The 25720-nt window shown below is 38.1% G+C and overlaps 1 protein-coding gene across 1 annotated transcript; it reads right to left on the reverse strand.

Annotated features, from left to right (window-relative positions):
* Positions 1–441: 441 nt before the first annotated feature.
* On the reverse strand, positions 442–24465 carry SUMO1 (small ubiquitin like modifier 1). Its single transcript, XM_014784745.2, has 5 exons — positions 24310–24465; positions 12564–12638; positions 8392–8469; positions 5284–5355; positions 442–997 (listed from the first exon to the last, which is right to left on the reverse strand). Exons 1-5 carry the CDS (start codon positions 24319–24321, stop codon positions 929–931), a joined length of 306 nt encoding a protein of 101 aa, XP_014640231.1. The 5' UTR covers positions 24322–24465; the 3' UTR covers positions 442–928.
* Between the last annotated feature and the right edge of the window lie 1255 nt (positions 24466–25720).

A 25720-nucleotide genomic window follows, 5' to 3' on the forward strand; every position in this document is an offset into this window, starting at 1 on the left:
AGTGCTTCAAAATCATGATCATCACTGCACAGTACTGAAGAAAAAATTTATTTGTACCACGTACAAACAATAATTTCCAAGTATTATGCAAGGAAACCTTATGTTTTAGGCATTTTCTTTTTTCTTTCTATACAATTAAAAATAAAATGAACATTAGTACAGTTTTTACAAATATTTTGTTTATTTTAATGAAGGTGGTACAGACAATGTCTATTTAAAACCCATATCCCAGGCCAAAAAGTGCAAGGAAAATAAACAAGAGCCATGCTCTGTTCTGTACACTTCTGTATCCATAACTTTATTAACTGGTAATGAAAATTAGAACTTTTCTAGGATCTTCTGACAAGATTTTTCTTCAATCTTTAAAATGCCTTCTCTTCAGTGAAGCTAGCTTTGGAGTTAGTCATTACTCTTGCCGTATCTGTTATCTCGACCCCAACCTGATATTCCTCTTTTTTGGTCCAGACCTTCAGGTTTTAAATGTAGCTTCAAGTTTAGGAAAGGTCATTTTTCCACAGTTCAGTTCTTGAAAAACTTCCATCTCCCACTGAAAGTCACAGTCCAGGAGTGAAGCAATCACATGCTAGAACTTCAGGGCCAATTGGAAAGTCATGATGAACACTCGCGTTGGTCGGTCTTATTTATCACAAGCCTGAAAATGCACAGTCCTGGAAAAGGTGGCCTCTCTGTGCATATATGTAATTTTTAACAAGGAGAGGGCAATATGAAGGGGGCTGAGGTTTGATCACTAAAAATCAGCACAATGAAAACAAACAATAATGAATAATGGGCACTAGAATTCCAATTACCAGATGTTTTGAAGAGGTGGGGTGCCAGTTTTCAATTCCGTTTTGAACACCACATTACAAAAGAACTATTTTTAAAAATAAAAAAGGATTGAGGGAAAAGAAAAAAATAAAAAGAATATCTAAACCGTTGAATGACCCCCTGTTTGTTCCTGATAAACTTCAATCACATCTTCTTCTTCCATCCCCAGCTGTAAGAGGGAAGAAAAATATGTTAGCTGTAGAATATAAAAGTACCATTTTTCAATTGGCTGCACTTATGTGGCCACTGTTTTCAAGAGCAAAAAGATACAAAACTGATCCACAGTCACCCTGTTCTAAGATTAAGAATCCTGTTTCTTCAATCTAAAGAACAGAGAGGTATGTCTTTCCTTCCGTGTGTATGTGTATGAAGCCCTTCATCTCACTTGGCTGACTCGACTTCACTTCTCAGTCTAGTCACTCACCATGTAAAATTTAAATGTTTTTGAAAAGTACCTTAAAGGAGTTTTAAATCTAATGAAACATGTATTCAATAGTTTAAATAATAGTTTGATGGCATATTTTCTAAAAAGCATTTTACTTCGAGATATAATTACTTGATAGAATCTTTCATTTCTTTCAAAAAACCTGATCTCACTTTGAAATAAATATGGTTTTAGTTAGAAAAATATTGCCTAAGGATTCCTTTCTAAGTGGTTTGCTTTGTCACCTACAATTCCTTCTGGCATATAACTGTTATTGTCTTTGATAGTGACCATTCTAAATGCAGAAAAGTTATCTATACATCTACTCTTATTCAATACCTCCACTTTCATAAGCTAGATTTTTCAGCCCATCCCTTCTCAATTCTTACAGAGAAAAAAGGGATCCTATAAAATGCCTTTTACAGAACATTAAGCAAAGTATGGGCAATTATCATTTTTTTTTAATATGCTTTATATTTATATGCATTGAAATATTCTGGAATTTTTTTCTTAGAGACATTATTGATAATGGTTGCCTCTGAGAAAAGGGAATGCAGATATTCAGAATATATTTATTTTCTATTTTATATACTTTGGTAGTTTGGTTTTTTTATTACTTTTAACTATGAGCATTCTTTATTTAAAAAAGAAAGAGTATGTCAGGCGGCATGGTGTCACACACAAACCCAGGTATTGCCCTCAGTGAGGGTAAGGACTGTGAACCTCTTGATTCTGCTGTGCAGCTGGGGTTAAGAAGCACTGTACTAGGTAGACTGAAAACAAAAACTACCACTGTTTCCACTGAACTACAATGGATCACAAAAACAAACGAAAAATAAAATTTTAAAGGAAAGTCTAAGAGCAGCAATCTCCTTTAATAAGAAAAGTTTTAAATCTTTTAGGTGATAGTTTTTTGCAGAATTACAAAATACAAAATTTAAAATATGAAAATTAAAATATGAAATTGAAATATGAAATGAAAATTAAAATATGAAAATTAAAATACAAAACAAAAACTAAAATATGCTAAGAAATCTGAAAGTAAAACACAGACTTATGTTGATGTAGGATTTTTTAAAGTGATTAGACTGGCTCTAGTGTCAAGCATATCTTGGTTGTGGTACCTATATGAATATTAAAATAACTATTAATTAAAGATGCTATTAAAACTTAATTTTAATTGCACATATAGCCTGGTAAATACTGCAAGGACTAAAATTCCAAACATTACAAGGAACCTTTACATCAGGAAGGCAGCACATGTCCTGGAACTATGGAGAGTATGAAGCTATCAGCTTCAAGAAGTACATTAGCAGGGACAAGAGAACGACAGTACAAGGGGGTCACTCCCTAAATCCCTGCTCTCTCCCACTGCCCCATTAGTCTTCTGAAAAGATAATCTCTTAATGATAGTGAGGAAGGGGTCACAAAAATGTCTTAAGTATCTACTGTGCTGCAGAGATCATGCCATGCTAGGACGGGGAAAATACAAGATGAGTTTGGAGCATCTTATCGTGCCAGAAAGTAAGAAAATACTCAAGAAAGTGGGTGGATACTAACGGGAAAAGTTTGAGGAGAAAAAGATATTCACATAGTTTCAAAGTATGTCCCCACAAATTACTCAATTACAACAGGTAAAATAATAACTACACAGTAAAAAAAAAAAAAAAAAAAAGACAACATTTAAACTAAAAATTAACATCACCAATAAGGGGTTTCATGTGCTCCAGCTATTACACCCTGAGAAAGACACATCACCATTTATGTAGTATTTCAACCGAAAATACATAATTGTGATCTAGTCTTGAGGAAACAGAGAAGCCCAAACCGAAGGACTTTCTAGAAAATAACTGGCTTCTATTTTTCAAAAATGTAAACGTCATGAGAGAGAAAGAAAGGCTGAGGAACTGTTCCAAATTAAAAATGACTGAAAAGATACCTAAATAAAATATGTTGATACTGAACTGGATCCAGTGATGAGGGAGAAAATTTGTCGTAAAAGACATAATTGGGACAAATGACAAAATTAGGCTGTAGACTGAAGCATTCTAACAGTGTTAAGTGTCCTAAATTTGATTAACAGTACTGTAGTTACGTAAAAGAATATACTTGTTCTTAAGAAATATACGCTAAAATATTAAGTTGTAAATGGCTATGGTGTATGCAATCTACTCCCAAGTGGTTCGGGGAACACATTTACACACATATATGGCGAGGAGGGAAATAATAGTTAAGCAAAGGGAGCAATGTTAAAAACAGGTGAATCTAGGTGGAAGAGAGTACAATTTTTTGTACTATTTTTGCAATTTTTCTGTAAGTTGAAAATTATTTCAAAACAGAAACTTTAAAAAGATGGAGACATGTCCAAAAGAACAGATACGAACTCAAAGGGGCCCCCACTGGCCAATATCTAAAGAAGAACATTCACACAGTTTCAAAGTATCTCCCACAAATTACTTCCTAAATACAAAGGAAAACAATAACTTTATAATACATAAATCTGGCAGTTACCACCTTAACTAAGTGACCAAAGTTAATATTACCCACAACAGGACAACTGGACATCATGTACCTCCTGATGTGACACACTTGAAGTACACGGCTTCACTCTGTGCTACTCCTACCCAAAATGCAAAACTGCATCTCATCATGAGGAAACATCAGACAAACCCAAACTGAAGGATGTTCTAAAACATAACCGGCCCGTACTCTTTTAAAAATGTCAGTGTGATGAAAAACAAAGACTGAGTAACTGATGCAGATTAAAGGAGGCTACAGAGGCGTGATAACTAGTTAGGATGTGTATCCTGGATGGGATCCCAGGTCAGGTTTAAAAAAAAATAAAAAGGCTATAAAGGACATTACTGGGACAAATGGCAAAATCAGACTATTTTGATTGCATATTCGATAACAGGACTGCACCAAAGTTAAATCTCTTAATTTTGATAATTGAACTGTGGCTCTTAGAAGATAACATAGAAATATTTAAGGGTAAAGGGTCATGATATCTGCAAATTAATCTCAAATGGTCCACCAATAATAATAATATATGTATAGAGAAAGAGTGATAAAGCAAATAGAGCACAATGTTAATAACTGGTGAATCTAGGGAAAAGATTATACAGGAGAATATCATACTAGTCTCATAACAACCCTATGAGTTTGAAATGTTTTCAAAATAAAAAATAACCACACATCATTCCCACTATCAGAATGTTATTTTGTATTTGGAGAGAGGAATCTGTATAAATATAAATACACACTCTCTCATACTTGCTTACTTTCAGAGGCCTCTATGGGGGGGTGGGGAGGGAGGAATATATAAACAAAGAAAACAGTCCCTAGGGGCTGGCCCAGTGGCACAAGCAGTTAAGTGTGCGCGCTCCGCTACGGCGGCCCAGGGTTCGCCGGTTCGGATCCCAGGCGCACACCGATGCACCGCTTGTCAAGCCATGCTGTGGCGGAGTCCCATATAAAGTGGAGGAAGAGGGGCACGGATGTTAGCCCAGGTCCAGTCTTCCTCAGCAAAAAAAGAGGAGGACTGGCAGATGTTAGCTCAGGGCTGATCTTCCTCACAAAATAAAAAAAAATAAAAAACAGTCCCTACAATAAAACAATTAAAGACACAGCAGCATTAAAAAACATAAACTAATATGACAGAGCCAAACATTTTACTATACACTAAGCTTCTGTCTTAAGTTCTCAAAACAGGTTAAAATCAAACCATAAAAGGTCACCATCACCATGAAAGTGTGCCAGAAATCTGCCAAATTTAAGGAACATCTCTCCATCTTCAAAATGATGTAGTATGTGCTTTCTGACAATTTCAGTACTCAATTCCCACTTTTCACTGGTACCTTTGAAGGCAATATATGGGAAGCTCAATCCAAAAGACTATTTTTCTCTCTGACAAATGATATACCACTTAAATCAGAGAATATTCAAGAGAAAGGCAGGTTAATACTAGTGAACCAAATCATTCAATGCAGAATTTAAAACTTTTCTTGACTCAGAGAAGAAATTTTACTCACTTCTTTTGGAGTGTGATTATCAGCAATTCTCTGACCTTCAAAGAGAAACCTGAGTGAATTCATTGGAACTCCCTAAAAATGTAAAAAAACACATATGTATATACAAATCTTATAAGAGCTAACAGAAACTTTGATGCATAATAAGCAAACATGAAAGCTTCCACAGAATACACAGAACATAAAATGAGACAGCTAATTCTACCATAATTACCATTTATTGAGTACCAATTTTGCTAGGCCCTCCCTGTACCAAGTGTTTTTTTGTTTTTTTGGGGGTGTTTTTGGTGAGGAAGATTAGCCCTGAGCTAACGTCTGTTGCCAATCCTCCTCTTTTTGCTGAGGAAGATTGGCCCTGGGCTAACATTCAGGCCCATCTTCCTCTACTTTGTATGAGGGACACCTGCCACAGCATGGCTTGATAAGTGGTGCATAGATCCACGCCAGGGATCCGAACCTGCGAACCCTGGGCCACGGAAGCAGAGTACAGGAACTTAACCACTATGCCACTGGGCCAGCAACCCCCAACTTTTTTTTTTTTTTTTGGCTGAGGAAGATTAGCCCTGAGCTAACATCTGTTGCTAATCTTCCTCGTTTTTCTTTTTTTTGCCTGAGGAAGATTAGCTCCGAGCTAACATCTGTGCCAATCTTCCTCTATTTTATATGTGGCTCACCGCCACAGCATGGCTGACAGCGGTGTAGGTCCATGCCTGGGATCTGAACCCACAAACCCAGGCTGCCAAAGCGGAACGCCCTGAACTTAACCACTACGCCATGGGGCTGACCCCTGTACCAAGTATTTTACATAGGTAATCATAAATGCTCATCACTACCACCCTAGAAGGTACGTATTATCATCTTATCTCCATTTTACAGCTAGGGAATCTAAGGCATGGACAGGACACACAAACTAGCCAAGAATTTAAGGTCAAATCTGTTCCTAAGCCTGTACTCTATTCTATACAGTTTCCTCTCAAATTTGTAAGCTAACAGAAATTGGATGAGCACTCTCACTAGCTTCCAACCATATAAGTACAATTGGTTTTAAATAGATCAAATCATAGAAATTTGGTAAAGCACAGTAGCTAGCCAGGGAGGCTACAGTAAACCTGTGATGGCACAGACAGCATTATATATATCACAAAAGATTAAAACATATTTTTCTAATCACTGAGTCAACAAAAATAGCTAAAAGGGAAGAGATGACATTTAAAGAGAAATCACTAGTATGTACATAAATCAAGAATCATTTATTTAGTCCAAAAGTATTAGGACAGTTTTGCTCAATACCTAACACATTAACATTTCCATCTTCAGTGTTTAAACACTGTCCCAGAAACATCCAAAAAAATTAAAACTATCTTCCAACATGCACTGTACATAAATATATGAGACCATGCAAACTTATCCTTTACTTGATTTTAAATTCTTTCTAGGGTTATATTAAATAATAGAATAAACATAACTGACACAGGCAGAATATTCTTTGATTTTAATTATAGGATCTTTTAAAAAAGAAACATTATCTTGTGTTGGCGTGAAAAAAGTTTCTATAGAAACCAATCTATAAAATCAAAATGGAAAAATGATTCAATAAATATTTACTTTATATGCTTTTCAATCTCTCTATTGGGTAAGTGTTCCATAGTTCACATAGTTCAGATAAATTAAGTCTCCTATTCGTTGCATATCATTAAATATAAGAAAAAAATTATCAAGCCTCTGTGAACTAAGTAAAATAACTTTTCTGAAGTTTTAAGTAGACTCTGAAGCAAAATAAGAAACTGGAAGTTGGAAATTATTCTAAATTGATGTTACATTTTAATTATCTCCCCAAACCTAGCGCTGTCCATTTTGGATCAAAGCTTAGTTTTCACTTCAGCTCTATGATTTACCTCTTTACTGTGCACTGTTTTTCCTTAATAATCAACTCCCTGGTCTACAGATGGGGTGAACAGACTATATAAACTTCTTCAGAGTTGTTAGGATGAAATGACAACTCACCTAAGTTCTTAGCGAAGTGCACTTAATATATGTTCCTTTCCCCTGATGAACACCTCAATTTTAGCTCCCATCAATATTATTACAACAAATGTGCCCCAATTAAGATTTTACTGAGTTTAACAATTAACATCAAAAACAGAAGAGACAGAAGTGTTTATTGTTTTACTTATCCCAACACCTAGGTGATCTCTTTTTCTTCTGGCAAGTGACTTTTATGTAAGTTACAAATTTAAACTGTAAAAAGCAAATCTTCTAAAAATAAAACCTACAATACTTGAGTTATTATCATGTAATATGATCTAATTATCAAAATATATCTTGGTTGTCTCCTATATATACCAATTCCAATTACACTTATTTAAAAATCTATTTTATTAATGATAATAATGGGTAACATTTATTGAGCATTTTTAAGCATCATGTTAAGGCTTTATGTGGGTCTTTCATCTTCTTGAGGTATGCACCGTAAGATTCCCACTTTAGTAAGGAGGAAACAAGGCACATAACTTGTCCAAGGTCCCCAGTCAGACAGTGGTGAAGCCGAATTTGAATCCCGGCAGGTTAAAGGAATTAGTTTTGATCTAACGATCTAGCTCAGGAAGGCCCAGAATCTGTGAGGATTTGAAATTAATAAATTAGACTGCTTTATGATTTTTTTTAAAAAGAGAAAATTCCTCGATGTTGAAAATACAGAATGCAATTATCAGTAATCTGTAGTACTATGTATAAAGATAAACTAATAACATTAATACTTAAATTTAACATACGGCCATAACACCCATGGTTAGAAACAAGGAAATTTCATAGTGATCACCAAAAAGTACTTGCCTTTACTATTACTCACACTGATAAGCTATCAAGACAGAAACATTCATATACCTATCTTTACAACTCTAAGTTACTTTTCAAACTAGTTGCACATCTTATGAATTCAAATTTTGAAATGGGCCACAAGGAGGAAAAAGCAATTAAACAGGGTATAAGGAGTATTCTCCTGGAGTTGCTAATGGTGAAAATAATAAAAGATCACTTTCCTTTTGACAATCTTCCTTAAAAGAAAAATTAATGACATATGAAGCACTGTATTTAATACCATAACATACAAACCTGTCTTTGACAGTAGGATTCTTTAAGTTTCTTGAGATGTGTCGTCATTTTCACTTTGAAGTGAATCTCACTGCTATCCTAAGGAGACAAAAGAAATTATCCCTCTTTGTGTAAACTACTTGCTTTGCTTGAAACAAATAATTTAATTACAAATACAACCGGCCCTCCATATCTGTTGGTTCTGCATCCACGGATGGACCTAACCATGGATCTTGTATGTACTACAATTATGATCCGACGTTAGCTGAATCTGCTGATGGGGAATCCACAGCTGCGGAACCCGGAGATGCCAAGGGCCAACTACGGGACTTGAGCTTCCACGGATTTTGGTATCTGCAGGGTTCCAGGGACCAACACTCTGCAGACACTGAGGGACAAATATATACTACAAATAGAAACATAAACCTTGTCACCTATACTTTCCCACCAAAATATTCTTTTTAGCATTCCTAACAGGTTTTATTAAAACCCTCTAATCATCCTCAAAGTTGTTTTATACACATTTAAAAAGAAATTTAATAAAACAAACATAATCTGTCTTGGGTGTTAAAATTAGCAGTATAAGTAAAAGCATGTATGTTAAAGAATGCAGTCCTTCATAATTGCATGTCCATTCTATTTTCAAAATAAAAGAACTTGAACTGTAACAAACCCCCAAAAGCAACTCAAAACAACAAGTACCCCCCACAACTGAAGTGTCGCTGAAGGTGGTCAAACCTACAAGAGAGACATAGACCATAAAATAACAGACCGAGAAACTTATTCTTGCCATAAAAAGTCACCCCAGAGAGTCTAGTCTCTCACCTGAGTAAAATGAGTAAGAACCTGAGTAGTGAAATTGATTTGTGGGACCACAGATTCTTTTCTTCTACCCAGACTGTCAAGCAAACTACACGCAATCATCAGAAAAAATCCTGGCACTTGTATACTGTAAAATTTCAAAGCCAATCCTTACAATTACATATCACAAATGTATGCTAGTGGAAGTTGCATGTTTATGACATTTTTGTTAGTGACTAGAATTATAAAGAAAAACAAATTCTCTTCCTATAGATAATTTCATAAACAGACAAAATTTCTATAGCATACATCACACCATACACTAAAATCACTTCCAGATTAATTAAAAGAGCAACATTCAAAAAAAATTTTTTTAATTTTTTTTCCTCACCTTAACAATTTTTTCTCTAATCTTGATATAAGGAAATCCTTAGTCTAATGCAAGATTTTAATCTAGAAGCCATAAAAAAGGAGATTGATAAATTTGACTTAATAAAAACATAAACCATTCATACAGTAAAAGGCACCATGAACACAAGAGACACTGGAGAAAACATTCACCACACATATAACAGGCAAGGAAAAAATCAAGAAAATGTAAAGAACTCTACAAAATCAACAATTTTTAATAAGGCAATCAACGGCATAGGACAGACATACAGATCAATGGAATAAAACTGAGAGCCCAGAAATAAAGCCATATATATCTATGGTCAATTGATTTTTGACAAGGACGCCAAGGAATTCAATGGGAAAAGGATAGATTTTTCAACCATTGGTCTGGGACAAATGGATAGCCACATGTAAAAGAAAGAAGTTAGAATCCACCTCAAACCCATACAAAAATGATCAAAGACTTAATGTAAGAGCTAAAATCATAAAAATCTTAGGAGAATCTATAGGTATAAATCTTTCTAACCCTGGATTAGGCAACACTTTCTTAGATATGACACCAAAATCACAGCAACAAAAGAAAAAACAGATCAATTAATCAAAATTAAAAACCACGTGCTGCAAAGGACACAACCAATAAAGTGGAAAGACAACCCAAAGATGGGAGAAAATATTTGCAAACCATCTATCCGATAAGGGTCTAATATCCAGAATATATAAAGAATTATTACAACTCAAAAATAAAAAGACAAATAATCCAATTTAAAAATGGACCAAAGATCTGAACAGACATTTCTCCAAACATGATGTACAAATGGCCAATAAGAACATGAAAAGATGCCCAACATCATTAGCCATCAGGGAAACGTAAATCAAAAATACGATGAGATACCACTCCACCCACTAGGATGACTGTAATCAAAAAGACAGATAACAGGAAGTATTGACGAGAATGTAGAGACACTGAAATCTTCATACACTGCTGGTGGGAAGGTAGAAGGACGCAGCCGCTGCTGAATACAGTTTGGCAGTTCCTCAAAAAGGTAAACAAAGTTACCACTATATTAGACCCAACAATTCCACTCCTAGATATATACCCAAGAGAACTGAAAACATAGGTCCACATAAAAACTTCTGTATGAATGTTCATAGCAACATTATTCATGATAGCCAAAATATGGAAACAATCCAAACATCCACTAACTGATGAACTGATAAACTGTGGTATATCCATACAATGAAATATTATTCGGCCATAAAAAGGAATGAAATACTGGTACATGCTACAATTTAGATGAACTTTGAATATATTATGCTAAATGAAAGAAGCCAGACGCAAAAGGCCATATATCACGATTCCATTTACATGCAACGTCCAGAATAGGTAAATCCATAAAGACAAGAACTAGATTAGTGGTTGCTAGAGGCTGGGAGGAGAGGAGGATGGAGAGTTACTACTAATAAGTACAGCATGTCTTTTTAGGATGATGAAAATGTTCTGGAATTACGTACTGGTAATAGTTGCATAGCCTTGTGAAGGTACTAAAGCCACTGAATTACACACTTCAAAATGGTGAATTTTAACAGGAAACAACAAGTGTTGGAAAGGATGTGGAGAGAAGGGAACTCTCATACACTGCTGGTGGGAGTGCAAACTGGTACAGGCAGTATGGAAAACAGTATGGAGATTCCTCAAAAAATTAAGGATAGAACTACCATAGGATCCAGCTATTCCACTGCTGGGTATTTATCCAAACAACCTGAAAACACCAATGTGCCAAGATACATGCACCCCTGTGTTCACTGCAGCGTTATTCACAATAGCCAAGACTTGGAAGCAACCTAAGTGCCTGTCAAGTGATGAATGGATAAAGAAGATATGGTATATATACACAGTGAAATACTACTCAGCCATAAGAAACGATGAAATCCAGCCATTTGTGACAACATGGATGGACACTGAGGGCATTATGCAAAGTGAAATAAGTCAGAGGGAGAAGATCAAATACCTTAAGTAGTAGATGATAACAACAACAAACACATAGAGACAGAGACTGGACTGGTGGTTACCAGAGGGGAAGAGGGAAGGGAGGAGGCTGAAAGGGATAATTAGGCACACGTGTGTGGTGATGGATTGTAATTAGTATTTGGGTGGTGAACATGATGTAATCCACGCAGAAACAGACGTATAATGATGTACACCTGAAATTTATACACTGTTATAAACCAATGTTACGGCAATAAACAAAAAAATAAAAGAAAATGGTGAATTTTATGGTACATGAATTATATCTCAATAAAAAATTTTCAAAACAAGATAATGGCAGAAAATGGGAAAAGGATATGAACACACAATAGAAGACTATAACCACAGTAAACAAAAAATTACACCTCATTGATAATCAGAGAAATGCAAAATAAAATTTTTTTACCTATTATACTGGCACAAAATTGAAAGACTGGTAATATTTCATGTTTGAGAAAATGTGGGGAAATGGTACTCTCATGCTTTGATGGTGAGAGTCCACCAATTCTGTCTTTTGTCCTTTAAAAAACCAATTAGGAAGATACACTCCTCCAACAATTTTCAGCTAACCTTAATTATCAGTAAACATCTCTTCAAAAAAGGTCAATAAAATACAGGCCAGAGTCTGGGGAAATGAGGTGCCAGGAAAGAGAGAAGGGTCAGGAAAAGAGCTGAGAGGCCCTTTTGTTTAAGGTTGGCCCCAGCCTTATCACTCAATAGTATTCACTGTATTTGCCATTGAAGCCTGTTAACCAAGACAAAGGGTTTATTTGGAGAAATTAAGGTGATCTAAAACTGCATAGCAGAGCAATTAAAAAAAACAGTATCAGCCTCTTCTACCTCCAACAGATGCATACAGTAAACGAAAACACCCTTTTTAAATAACTTGCCTTACTTAAATCACTTTTCCCGTGTGTCAGAAATTATTCACACATTCAAGGAAGAGTCAAAGGAGAAAAATAATGAAACTCACCTGTCCAATGACTTTGAGTTTTATGTATTCTCCTTCCTTCTTATCCCCCAAATCCTCAGTTGAAGGTTTTGCCTCCTGAAAGAAAAGTACATTTAAAGATAAAAGTTCCTATATGCTATTTAATTACTCACTTATGAGTACTCATTATTTTTGCTCAGGGTACAAAATCTGCACCTGAGAATACAAAGAGCATTTATTTTCCCTGCCAGCCAATTAAGCAAAAAAGATCTTAAGTCAATTACTGTCCCAAACACCAGTTCACTAGAAATCAAGAACGAGTTCTCTTTTATTATAATATCCTACAGCAATGGTTCTAAAACTTCAGAATCCCCTGACAGACTGGGTAAGACCGCTGGGCCCCACTCCCCGTTTATTCTGTGGGTCTGGGGTAGAGCTGTAACATTTCTAACAAATTACCAGACTGCTGGGCAGGGGAACAACCTGGAAACCATCACACTTACAGTCAGAGGAAGCTCGTTCTCCATGAACTCTTAACCAAATATTCAGAACCCAAGATTATCTTCTCACAGCCTATGGGGAGAAGTTAACTATTCCAATTACAAAACTATACTAAGAAACGTAAATTAATCACATTAGCACAAGCAAAGTCTATTTAGGAAGGAAAATCAAACAGCAAAGTATTTGGCCTAATGTACTCTAAAGTCAAAACAAATCAGTTTTCTATCACCTATTATTTTAGACTATCTAAAGCATTATATCCAATTTCAGAAGATTAGGCTTGGCTGAAAAAGAATTAGGGGAATTGAAGCGGAATCACAAAAAAGCACAAATGGTAAGCAGGAAAAGGGAAGAGGAAATCACACTGGAAGACAGAAGAAAAGACAGGCATAAAGGAATTCCAAATGAAGGGATACTGAAAAGAAAATGAGGCTAACAGAATAAATTAGTTGAAACAACTTCACCGTGAAGCATCTAAGTAAGCCACTTTTAGTAAAGGAGGTAGCTGGCAAAATTTCACTCAATGGTGTGATAAAAGTAGCTTTCCCACGTGCTATACCTTAGTTTGGCCACCAAATAAATCATCCACTTATTTAAACAATTACTATATTATTCATAACAATTTCAAACTGTTAATCCACACTTGATAAGAATACAACCAATCATATTGTATTTTATAAGTAAAATAACAGGGCATTATCTGTGTATCTCATGCCAGCAACTTAAAACTAATAAACTCTTTAACACTCAAAATTTAACAGAAGTAGCTTTTAACGTTAAGATACAGGTTCGAGTCCAGGGAAATGCTTAGATAATAGAATCGACTTCGTTAGTGTGAATCCTTGCCTGTGTTTCATTCTGCAATACTTTCAACATTTGCTGACTACTGCATATTATGGCAGCAGACAAAATTAATCTTCTTTAGTGAGACAGTATTTCACCTGAAAACTAGAAGACTGTCTTCAAATATCGTCTCACTACCACACTGCTATGAATTTATATTCATAGCAAACAGCTGCTGCTTCTCTTAAGCATCTAGAGAGGGCAAGGACAGCTTATTCCATGCAGTGAAGGGCAACAAAGAGCAAAGAAGCCCTCAGTCCTCTTTAACTGGGAGAAGGGGTGTTCAGAAGCTCTGAGTAAGTAAAGAAGGAGAACACCCCCCTACCACCACCCAGCAGCAATACATCAGCACGACAGGAGTGTTTTGCTCCTGTCTCTCCAAGATAGGGTAGCTATAGAGGCTACTCAGGCCAAGAGTTCTTCCCCCTCCTCCAATCCATCATCCACACTGCTTCAGAACTCTCTCTCTAAAGCACAGCTTCTCTGATCATATAACGAGCCCAGACAAAAAGCATTAACACCTTCCAGTACTTTAAGGCCCAGAATCAAACTCCAGAGCACCACATTCAGTTCCTCTATTACCAAGCTCAATTCTCATTTTTCTCCCACCACTTTCTTTACAAACCCAAGGATTCTGTTAAATTGGACTTTTGCTGTTCCCCAAATGTCTATCAGCATCTTTGCACCTTCAGCTCTTTGTGGTCCCTGTTTCCCTTACCTGGAATATATATCCTCCCTCAGCCTCTCTTGAAATCATCTCACAGAAATCCATCCCACACATCACATGAAGTCCGGTATTCAAAAACCATCTTCTAGGAACCACAGCACCACCCCCAACCTTCCAACCAGGATTAATACTTTCCTTTAATGCTCCTATTTGCAATTTACTCATATCTTTTATGGCATTTATTCTCATTTAAAAATACTCCCCCTTGACCGTCTTCCCTAGCTGTTGTCCTCATCTTTTTCTTCAAATTTCTTCAAGTTTCTTCCAAGAGCATTTGCTATCTCCACTTTCACTCTCAACCCATCGGAACCTGGTATATGCCCCATCATTCCACTTGACACTGCTCTCACCAAGGTTACCAGTCTGACTCCTTTTTGCTAAATTCAGTGGACAATTTCAAATCTCATCTTTAACTCTCTAACACAATAGACACTGATGACTTCTTTCTTGAAAACTCTTCACACCTTTGGCCTCCAAGATTCCATAGTCTCTTCATCTAGGCCATTTCCGTAAATGCTGGCGCTCCTCTGGATTCCATGTCTTCAATCCTCTGCTTTTTGTCTCCCTGGTTGACCCATGATTTCAACTTCCTCTCTGATACTAATGACTCACAATCATTCTCTCCAACCTGACAATTTTTCTGAATTTCACACTCATTTATCCAAGTGCTTGAATATCTCCACTTTGGATGTCCCATGGGTACCTCAATGTAAGTGTCCAAAACAAAGCATTACCTCTAACTTCTCTGTTAGCTTTAACTCCTCTTCCTGAAAACCACAATTAAAAGGGAAAAAAAACCTACAACTCCTCCTGGATTCCCAGTTACAATAAATGGTTACCATACACTCAACTCCCCACAACAAAAACTCGGAGGTCATCCTTGGCTACCCTTCCTCTCTTAAATCTCACATTTAATCATCATTCTGATGATTCTATCCCGTAGTGGCTTTCAAATTTATCTCATTCTCTCCATTCCACTGCCTTAGTTCAGGCATTTATTGTTGCCCATTAACATTAGCATAAGAGACACCCCCAGTCTTGCTCTCTTCAATTAATTCTCCAAACTACAAACAGGGCCATCTCTCTAAAATGCAATCTGATCTGCCCAGAATCTTCAGGGTTAAGTTCAAACTCCTTAGCTAACATACACTGGTCCTTCACGTGCTAGTCCTTATTCTCCTATCTCTCTTGCTAATAATACCCTTTGCTCCAGCAATACTGAACTATCTACAATTCCTTGAACATGTCACCCTCTACCTTATCTCCACTGTCTCTGTACATGCTAATCCCCTCTGCCTGGATGCCCTTTCCTACCCTAGTCCCCTTTCAAGACCACAGAGGCATCACTTCCTACAAAATGCTTTCCCTGATCACTCTCTTAAATGTCCCATACTACTTACTTTTATCTATTATAACCACATGTTTGCATGCCTGTATCTCCTACCAGACTAAGTTCCTTATTGGCATGCCTTATTCTTCTTCGTATTTCTGGTCAAGCACAGTGCCTGGTACTTTGAAGATATTCAACATGCTTGTTAAATAAATTAATGGTTTCTGTGACAGTTTTGTATGTCTTATCTCTCCTATAAGTCTACAAGGAGAGGGTCCTAAGTTTTTTCATCTTTATAATCTCTGTAGTGCCAGGCAAATACTAGGCAATTATTTAATACTTGCTGAATTAAGGTGACAGCATTACTTTCTGTATCATACCATACAATCTTACTAATGCTTCATACGTCTACTCTACACAACAGTCAGTCCAAATAAAAATCCTATCCGTTTTTTATATTCACAGTGGGAATAAGAGATAATTCACTTAATTCATAAGAACATGTGAACATCAGGATTTGATATTTCCAAAAATAAAGTGCCACTTTCCCTAGTCACTCCACTTTGGTTATCTCTTCCCAACTCTGAAGCACTACAGCAATGTCATCTGTACCACTTGTTTAATAGCCTCAAGCTTGCCTAATGCAGTCCAACTTTTCACATGCTGTCTTTTTTCCTTTGACAAACTAGTCTGGAAAATGAGATCTTAGACAAAAAAGGCCAAAGTTTGTCTCCAGTGATCTTAGTGTCTTTTGTATGCTGCCCTTCCGTCTCTCCCTTGTAAAAAAGCAGCCAATACAGAACGGTATGGCACACTAGTTACAAAACAGTGAAAGCATTCAGCACTGGGTCTGGGACACCCGGTCATCGGAGAAAAGAAAATCCCAGAGAGGGCTGGTTAATTTGGCTGGAGGGGATGCACAGCCCAAAAGCAGAAGAAACTGGTAATGGAAAGAAAAGTAAATGTATATACAAAATCAAAAAGGGTAACTGGAAACCTCTCAATTTTCAGGTCTGCGTCATCCAGAGACTGAAGCATGGTAACTGGAATGGTAAAAGGAATTTATCAGGCAGCAGGCACTATCAACTCTTCTGTCCAAGAGACAGACGGAACAGCTTGGAAAGAGAAGAAGGCTGGATAGTGAAAGAGAACTAGACTGGAAAGGACGGAAAACACAGCAATCCTCATTTAAAAATGTAAAAAATTCATGAGAAGGATTTTATTGTGCCATTTCAAAGTGAAAAAACAAGGACTTTGCTTAGAAGTGCTCTGGCAATCAGCAGGCTGACAATCCAATCACACTTCACTACCCCCAATCTGTCACTGACCCTTCCAGTTGAACAAGGGTTGTTCATTCTTCTGAATGAGGGGGTATTCTGAGAAAACCCAAAAACAAAGAATGCATTTACCCTTGTTTGATGACATTAACAAATCTGTTCACTTTTTAAGCTGTGATAACAGTATCCTGGTTATGTCAAAAGAAACAGCCCTTCTCTTTTAGAAATACATGCCAAAATATTTACAGATGAAATGATACAATGTCTGGGATTGGCTTCAAAATAACATGAGAGATTCGAGGGGGGGTGTGTAGCTGAAATAAGATAGGCCAAGAGACAGGTATATGGGTACGATTATATACACATTTAAATTTTCCATAATAAAACATTTCATAAAAATGGATTCACTCAAAGTTTCCAAAAATTCTGTTAACCACAGGTCTTATTATAATACATCAGTTTATTTCATTTTATTTCCTAATGAAGAAAGCTCAACAAGGGTTAAACTGGATAATTCTAATACTTATATCCATTATTAAAAGATACAAACTCCATAATTACAATAAAGTCTTCTTCCTCATACTTCAATGGATTTACCACAATTCTAAAAACGCAAAAATACATACAATTTCAGCTTCATGCTACATATGTACAAACTTAATGAGACAGTACTAGAGATTTGGAATGGAACTGACCAGATTTAGCTCCATAACTTCAAAGTTTAAGTCAGGCTGTCAAGACACTGGGTCTTCTGTAAATCTACATTCAACCCTACAATTGTGGTTAAACACTAAACATGCACAGGCAACTTCTCAGGAACTCAAAATTATAATTGAAAATCACACTGGTTGTGTAAGTCATACTCTCTGAGCCTAGACTACAGACCTATGCAAAGCCTGGAACAAACTGGCTTGACTGTATCTAAAAGCACTAGCACATAGATTCAGAGGCATGGCAGAGAGGCAGTTGTTAACTACCTATCCAATACCCATTTCTCCCTTCTTCCTTACAAAGGGAAGCCTAAATTTGCCCAGCTAAAAAAATATTTCCCAGCTTCTCTTATGGCCACGTGATGCAGTGCTGGCCAATGAGATATATGGTGACATACCTTTTGGTATACTTTTTCCCTTTGCTTCTTCCCTTTCTCCTGCCTGGAACAAAGATACAAAGCAACCTTTTTGTGCCCACAAGGAGACAGGCATGAGAGTGAAGACATCTGTTAAGGATGGAGGAGAAAGGAGTATGAAGGCTTTGTGGCGCTACCTTACCAACCCTGAACTACTTATGTCTAGACTTTTTGTTTCATGAGAAAAATAATCTGCATACTTGTTTAACTTACTATGTATCAGATTTTCTGTTATTCAGGCCAAAAGCAATCTAAATTGACATAGGAGGTGCTATAAATAGGTATCGTTTGGCTTATGTTAAAAACCAGTCCTAGAAAACTACATCAATGTGCATCAAAAGCAGAATGGAGAAGTAAATTGTGGTACACTCACACAATGGAATGCAACACAGCAATGAGATTTAACAACATACAACTATACACAATAATCTGAACAAATCTCCAAACAACGAGCAAAAGAAGCCAGCCGCAGAAGTACACACTGCATGATTCCATTTATATCATGTTATAATGTATAAAAACAGGCAAAACTCATCTGTGTGTTAGCAGTCAGGCTAGTGGTTCTTAATCCAGGTGCCAGCTGCATAAACGTGATCAGTTTGTGCAAGTTCAGCAAACTGTCCATGTATGCACACTTTTTCATACATATATTAATCTTCAGTAAAACCTTGAAAAATAACTGGCTCTGGACACCGAGAACAGAAGTCCAGCAAACAGAACTCCACCCTTCCTTCCTTCAGGTCTTTTCCTTCAGACTCGTATTAGCTCAGTAAAGGCAATCAAAGCCAAAAAGAATGGTCAAAATCTAACAGTATAACAAATACCACATTATCTTTAAATAAACCTACGTCATATTGTGGGAATATTCAAAATTTAAACTGTAAAACTAAGGTGCTCAATAATAGGATCTGTGTGAACTTACCGACATGACTTTTTAAAAATAGAATATCAGAGAATTATCTACCAAAAAAAAAATCACAATCTCAGGAAATTCTAAAATGGAATACTAAACATGTCGTAGAGAAAATCATCTGTAACAATCCCAATGACCTGGAAGAAGCAAATAATTTGATCTTGGAGATAAAGTTACCAGGTCTATTGCTAATAGAGGTCAAGATCAAGAAGGTATGCAAAAAAATCATAAAAGGAAAACTACTCCATTTTGACAACCAACCCTTCCTCCAAAACAAAACTTCATGGGAAGTAAAAGAAGAGGAAGATACCTGCTGCTTCATGTTTTTGAGGCAATTTGCCAATTCTAGGACCTAGAATGATGCCTAGAACATACTGACAGTCAATAAATACTTGTTAAATGAATGAATCTGACCACTCATTCCTTCAAAAATTTTTACAAGGGGCCGGCCCTGGGGCTCAAACAGTTAAGTGTGCACGCTCCACTGCGGCGGCCCAGGGTTCGCCGGTTCGGATCCCGGGCGTGCACCAACGCACCTCTTGCCAAGCCATGCTGTGGCGGCGTCCCATATAAAGTGGAGGAGGATGGGCATGGATGTTAGCCCAGGGCCAGTCTTCCTCAGCAAAAAAAGAGGAGGATTAGCAGATGTTAGTACAGGGCTGATCTTCCTCACAAAAAAAAAAACTTTTACGAAAGTATCCAGTCACTGTGGTGGGCACTTCAGGAAAAAAGGATGAATAAAGCCAGATTCCCGACCCTCAAAAGCAAACAGTCTAATGGAGAAAGACACTTAAGTAAATAACTGTAACACTATATTTAAAAGCTGTAATAGAGACATTCTAACTGCTCTGGGGTACTGAATGGTGTCAAGACATATTTGATAACCGCTTTATAGTTTTGAAATTTGAACTACTCAACTAACCTTCATGAGTACCCTAACCATAACAATCATATTCAGTTTTCAAAATACTATTAAATATTGTTTAGGTGACATTTTCTTTGAAATGTTTTATTATAATCTATACGTTTGCAACATCCACTAGCAGCACCTCATATATCTATCAGAGAGAAGATGGAATATATCATTACTCTTCTAGGGTATGGAATGCTTAATGTATGTATCACCACATGCTCAAGTCATAGCTACAGTTTAACACACTTATTCTGATATAAATAGTAGTATATATAATTATGAATTTTAATATCCATCCAATTCATCATATTTTTCTGCTCTCTCAAGCTAACAGCAAGATGAGTAAGCAACAGGGAGAGATAAAGAACACCGCAGGGAATAATGATATCCTAACAGAAGAAATACAATTAATGGAGTAGATTAAAGGTAACTGCAAATTCTTTGTTACTCTTCTCATTGAAAAATGGAGTCTAGATGGCTTTCCCTTGGTGACTATAGTTAATAATACTGTATTGCATATTTGAAAGTTAAGAGAGGAGATCTTAAAAGTTCTCATCACAAGGAAAAAAAATTTGTAACTATGTGTGGTGATGGACGTTAACTAGACTTACTGTGGTGATCGTTTCAAAATATACACAAATATTGAATCATTATGTTGTACACCTGAAACTAATAAGTTATATGTCAATTACATCTCGATAAAAATAAGTAAACGCCTTTCCCTTGAATTTGGACTGGCCTTAGTGATTTGCTTGACCAACAGAATGCAGAAGTAACTTCCAAGGTTAGATCCTAGGAGGCCTGGGATTTCCACCTGGGTTCTCTGGGAACACTCATCCTGTTGTTGTGGCAGCCCTGAGCTGCCACAAATCTGAATATCCTGGGGTCCCCATGCTGAAGAGAACACATGATGAGACCACTCAGAGAGGCCTCAAGACTATATGAAGAGCCCAGCCATTCCAGCCCCTAGGCACTTGAGTAATCCTAGCTGAGGTCCTACACACCAAGGAGCAATGATGAATCCAACCCACAGAGCCCTGCCCAATTGCAGATTTATGAGCAAAATAGAAGACTGTAGTTTTAAGCCACTAAGTTTTGAGTTAGTTTGTTAGGAACCAAAAGAGAACCAGAATTACATAATGCTTCCAAATCCTTGACTAAAGATAAAAGGGAATCATTCAATCAATCACTCTTTCTGAGGTGGGGGTGGGGAGAACGAACATTGTTATAACAGATTCAGTCAGCATTTAAAGCAAATCAGTCATCTAATTATTACAAATTAACAGACCCGAATTGAAGAGCTGAAGTCCACACTGCCTTTGATGCTTTTGGTATATGAAAAAAACATTATGAACCTGAATACAGGAAAGGAAGGGAAAATTAAAAATTACCCTGACCCGTTTGATATTAAGCTTCTGGCTCTATGTAAGTGCTTAGTTTTGCTGCAAGGTAATTAGACCAAAGGAGAGCACTCAATCTGTTACTGGTTAAAGTCTAGTCCCTTAACCTTTTTGAGGGATCATGTACTCCTGATGAAAGCTATGGGCTTTCTCCCTAAAAAAATATATACATGCACAAATACTCACAAAACAATCCATAAAATTTCACTGAATTTTCAGCCCTTAGGGTCCATGAACCTCAAGTTTAGAAACTAATTTAGAAGATTATTCAATAATAGTCCACAAATCCACCAGCTAATGGCAGCACTGTCAGAATTATAAGAAAGTGTTTCACTCAAATTCCAAAAATAATCATTTTTCATTAATCAATAGAGAACCCAGCAATTTAAGTCTTGCGTGAATTTAATGTCTACCTATTTTAACCTGAAATTATTACTCAATCTGAATATCTTAGCACCAGACAATAACCTTCTGAGACATGCCTCAGAAAGCAAATAATTCTAAAAGAATTTGGTTTAAATTAAGATTGTCTTTTGAGGACAGTCAGTCTCATACTGCTGATATTGCACAGTGGTAACTCAGGATTCTTACTCTCACTCATAAGCCTCTTAAGGTTAAGAGTTCAGCTTCATACCTCGTTAAATCCTTAGCACTCAACACTGATATTGTACTGGGTCCTGATCATTAATAATGATGCTGGTCAATCAGCCTAAAGCAACAGTTTTCAAACTTTTTGGTCTCAGGACTCTTTTACACTCAAAAATTATTTAGAACCCCATAAACCTTTTGTAGGTTGGTTATATCTACTGAGATATACAGTATTAAGACACTGAAACTGAGAAATGTTTTAAATATTAATACCTTTTTAAATAACAATAAACCCATTATATATTAGCAAATAACATTTTTATTAAAAATATTTTTCAAAACAAAACTAGTGAGAAGAGTGGCACTGGTTTTGCATTCTTGCAAATCTCTTTAATGCCTGGCTTACTAGAAGGCAGCTGGATTTTCACATCTGCTTCTACATTTCAATCTGTTGTGATATCACAGGTCATGTTAGTCTTTAGAAAACTCCACTGAACCCTCACAGCAGAACAAAGAGTAAAAAAGACACATAATGTCCTAGTAATATCATGAAAATAGTTTTGGCCTCGAGGACCCCCTGAAAAGAATCCAAAGAACCTCTGGCCTAGAACCACCTGTTAGTGTCCTAGGTCCTTCATGTTTTCCCTCATGTCTTTTTTAAATACCCTGAAATCAATCTGGAGGAATAAATTCTACAATTTACTTTATAATTCTTTCTGTATATTTCTTTCAACATGCTTCCTAGCCACTTCTGAGCATCAAAATAAAAGGCTGATGAAACAGTATTTACACCTGTTCCTCCCTCCCCGGTAACCAAGTAAACAACTACCTAGGGAAATACTTATAATGCCATTCCCATACCAACTTGGGAATTAATCTAGACTGTTAGTAAGAAGATCCATCCAAAACTAATCCAAATTACCGTTAAGCTTTAAAAACATAAATGTACACTTTGCATAACAGTACAAATCCACAAAAGCCTCACTTGCTCTCATCAAGTGGTACAAAACCGAACTGGGTTAAAAGCCAAGAGAATAAGCGTGTTAAATTTAAAAGCTCAAATACATTATGGAGTTGAATGAAAAACAATTTTCTAGATAACTATCACTAAACAAGCAAAAGGCCCAAAAATAAAAAGTCAAAGTCACCTGAGCAAACAAAACGAAGTCCGGACAAAAGCCTTATGAATTAAAAATTAGCCATAAGCGTACTTAACTACAAAAGATGAAGAGAAACTTTACGGAAAATCGAACACTCCTGATTGAGTGCAAATCCCAAGTAAGTTCTTAATACTAACCTTGAGATGGAGCACTTGGCCAAAATAGGCAGCTTTCTGCAAATATTCTGCAACTGCTCTATATACACTAAGTTTTCCTACTCTTTTCCTACAGCGGATTCATCTTCAGGTTAATGCCCAGACGAAATGTTTTCTGTTGCTGTAACAGTTTTGTTCTGCTTCTTTCTTGGTTATTCTGAGTGCTCTCTTACAACTGGAGAGTTGCTGAACCAATCCCGAGTAAGGAATGGGAAAGTACAAGAAAAGAGGCGACAGCTCCGCACCCCCACACGGGAAAAGACTCAGAGCACAGCGGCGGCCAGGCCCTGGCTGCAATCGCAATCCGGACGGAGAGCAGAGCTTTCTAGGTTCCCAGCAACAAGAGACCACGTCCCCCCTCTGGAACCACCCCAAGACCGAGAAGCAAAAAGTGGAGTCCACCCGCTTTTCAGGGCCACGGAGCCTCCGGGGCAGGGATTCGCTCCCGTTACATAACCGGGGCCTAGGGCCCTGCTTCTGCAGTCAGTCCTCGGAGAGGGAGGCGGACCGGCTCCCCAGGGACCCTCTCAGGGGGTGGAAACCGGGCTCCGCACCTAGTCGACCCCGGAGAAAGAAGGGGGCCGACTAGACGGAGGCCGCGGCCAGAGGCGCTGGGGGGCGGGGGATGAGCGCGCCCGGGAGCGGCAGGGCTGCTCCCGGAGGCCCGCGGCAGGCCCCGGCGTCTCGGGCCCCAGTCCACTCCCCTCCATCCCGGGCCGAGGCCCCACCGGCCGCCCCCTCCCCCAGTCCGCGCTCCCCTCCCCCGCGCCTCCATCCCCGACCCCGGCCGAGCGGCAGGAGGACCTGCCGAGGAAGGCCTCGGCCCCGGCCATCGCACGGCGCCCAGCCCGGTACCTGGTCAGACATGGTGACGGCGGCTTCCCCGGGGCTCTCCGCACAGCAGCGGCCTCGGGCAGGCAGAACCTCGCTCCGGGGTTTACAAACCCGTCCCTCTGCCCCACAGCACAACACCGCGGCCGCAGGCACTTCCGCTACGCCGCGCGTCACTTCCGCTACGCGCCGGGGGAGGGGTGGGGAGCGCGCAGGAGAGGCGGGAAAACGGTGGGGGCGCCGCCCGCGGGGGAGGGCGCGAGCGCTGCTGTGTTGGTGGTCGCGCGAGTGAGTTAACAGTCTCCTCGGCTCCACCGAAGACTGGGTCCCGCGCCCGTCCCCCGGGGAAAGTTCCCGGTCCCCAGCTTCAGTGTTGGGAACCTTACGACAGCCCAGACTCCTCCCTCTCGGACACCTTGCGCTTTCTGAAAGCCGAGCCCAGATACTTCCATTGTCTCCTCCTGGCCTTGCTCGTCAACCTCCCTAAATAAACTGGATTGAATACCTGTGCTTCTTACCCTAGAGCTAATGTTTTTGGTTAACCAGCGGTCCCCACCCGCCCCCCCACCCGCCGCGCGCCCCCCGCTAAACACATGACCTTGATTTTAAAAAAAAAAAAGCAAAACAAAACAATGATTCCATGGGACACAATCTCGATGGCCACTGAGGAAAAACATGCTGCTGAAAGTTCTAAACTGGTGGGGAGAGGAAGCTAGTTCCGAGCCTTGAATTCCTTGCTGTGAGTTAAAGAATGATCGTTCTACGATTTCTTCTTTAAAATACAATGGTTCTGGGCCAGCCCGTGGCTTAGCGGTTAAGTGCTAGTGCTCCGCTGCTGGTGGCCCAGTGTTCAGATCCCAGGTGCGCACCTAGGCACCGCTTCTCCAGCCATGCTGAGGCTGTGTCCCACATACAGCAACTGGAAGGATGTGCAACTACAACATACAACTATCTACTGGGGCTTTGGGGGAAAAATAAATAAATAAAATTATTTTTAAAAAAATACAGTGGTTCTACTGGGGTAAGCATAGAGAATAAGGATCTAGACAAATGGAGTAGAATTGAGATTCCAGAAATAAATCAATAAACCTTCACAACATCAATTAACTTTCCACAAGAATGCCAAGACAATTCAGTAGTGAGTCTTTCAACAAATGTTACTAGGACAAGTGGATACCTACATGCGAAATGAATTTGGTTCACTACTTCAAAACATGAAAAATCAACCAAAATGGATCAAAGGCCTAAATGTAAGAGCTAAAACTATAAAACTCTTAAAAGAAAACATAGGCATAAATCTTCTTGACCTTGGAATAGGCGGGAGCTTCTCAGACATGAGACCAAAAAGCACAAACAACCAAAGAAAAATAAATACATTGGACTTCATCAAAGTTAAAAACTTGTCTTTTGAGTTGAAAAGACAACCTAAAGAATG

Source organism: Ceratotherium simum, chromosome 9 (assembly GCF_057802395.1).
Source record: "Ceratotherium simum simum isolate JZ-2026a chromosome 9, ASM5780239v1, whole genome shotgun sequence".
In the NCBI taxonomy this organism is placed as follows: Eukaryota; Metazoa; Chordata; class Mammalia; order Perissodactyla; family Rhinocerotidae; genus Ceratotherium; species Ceratotherium simum.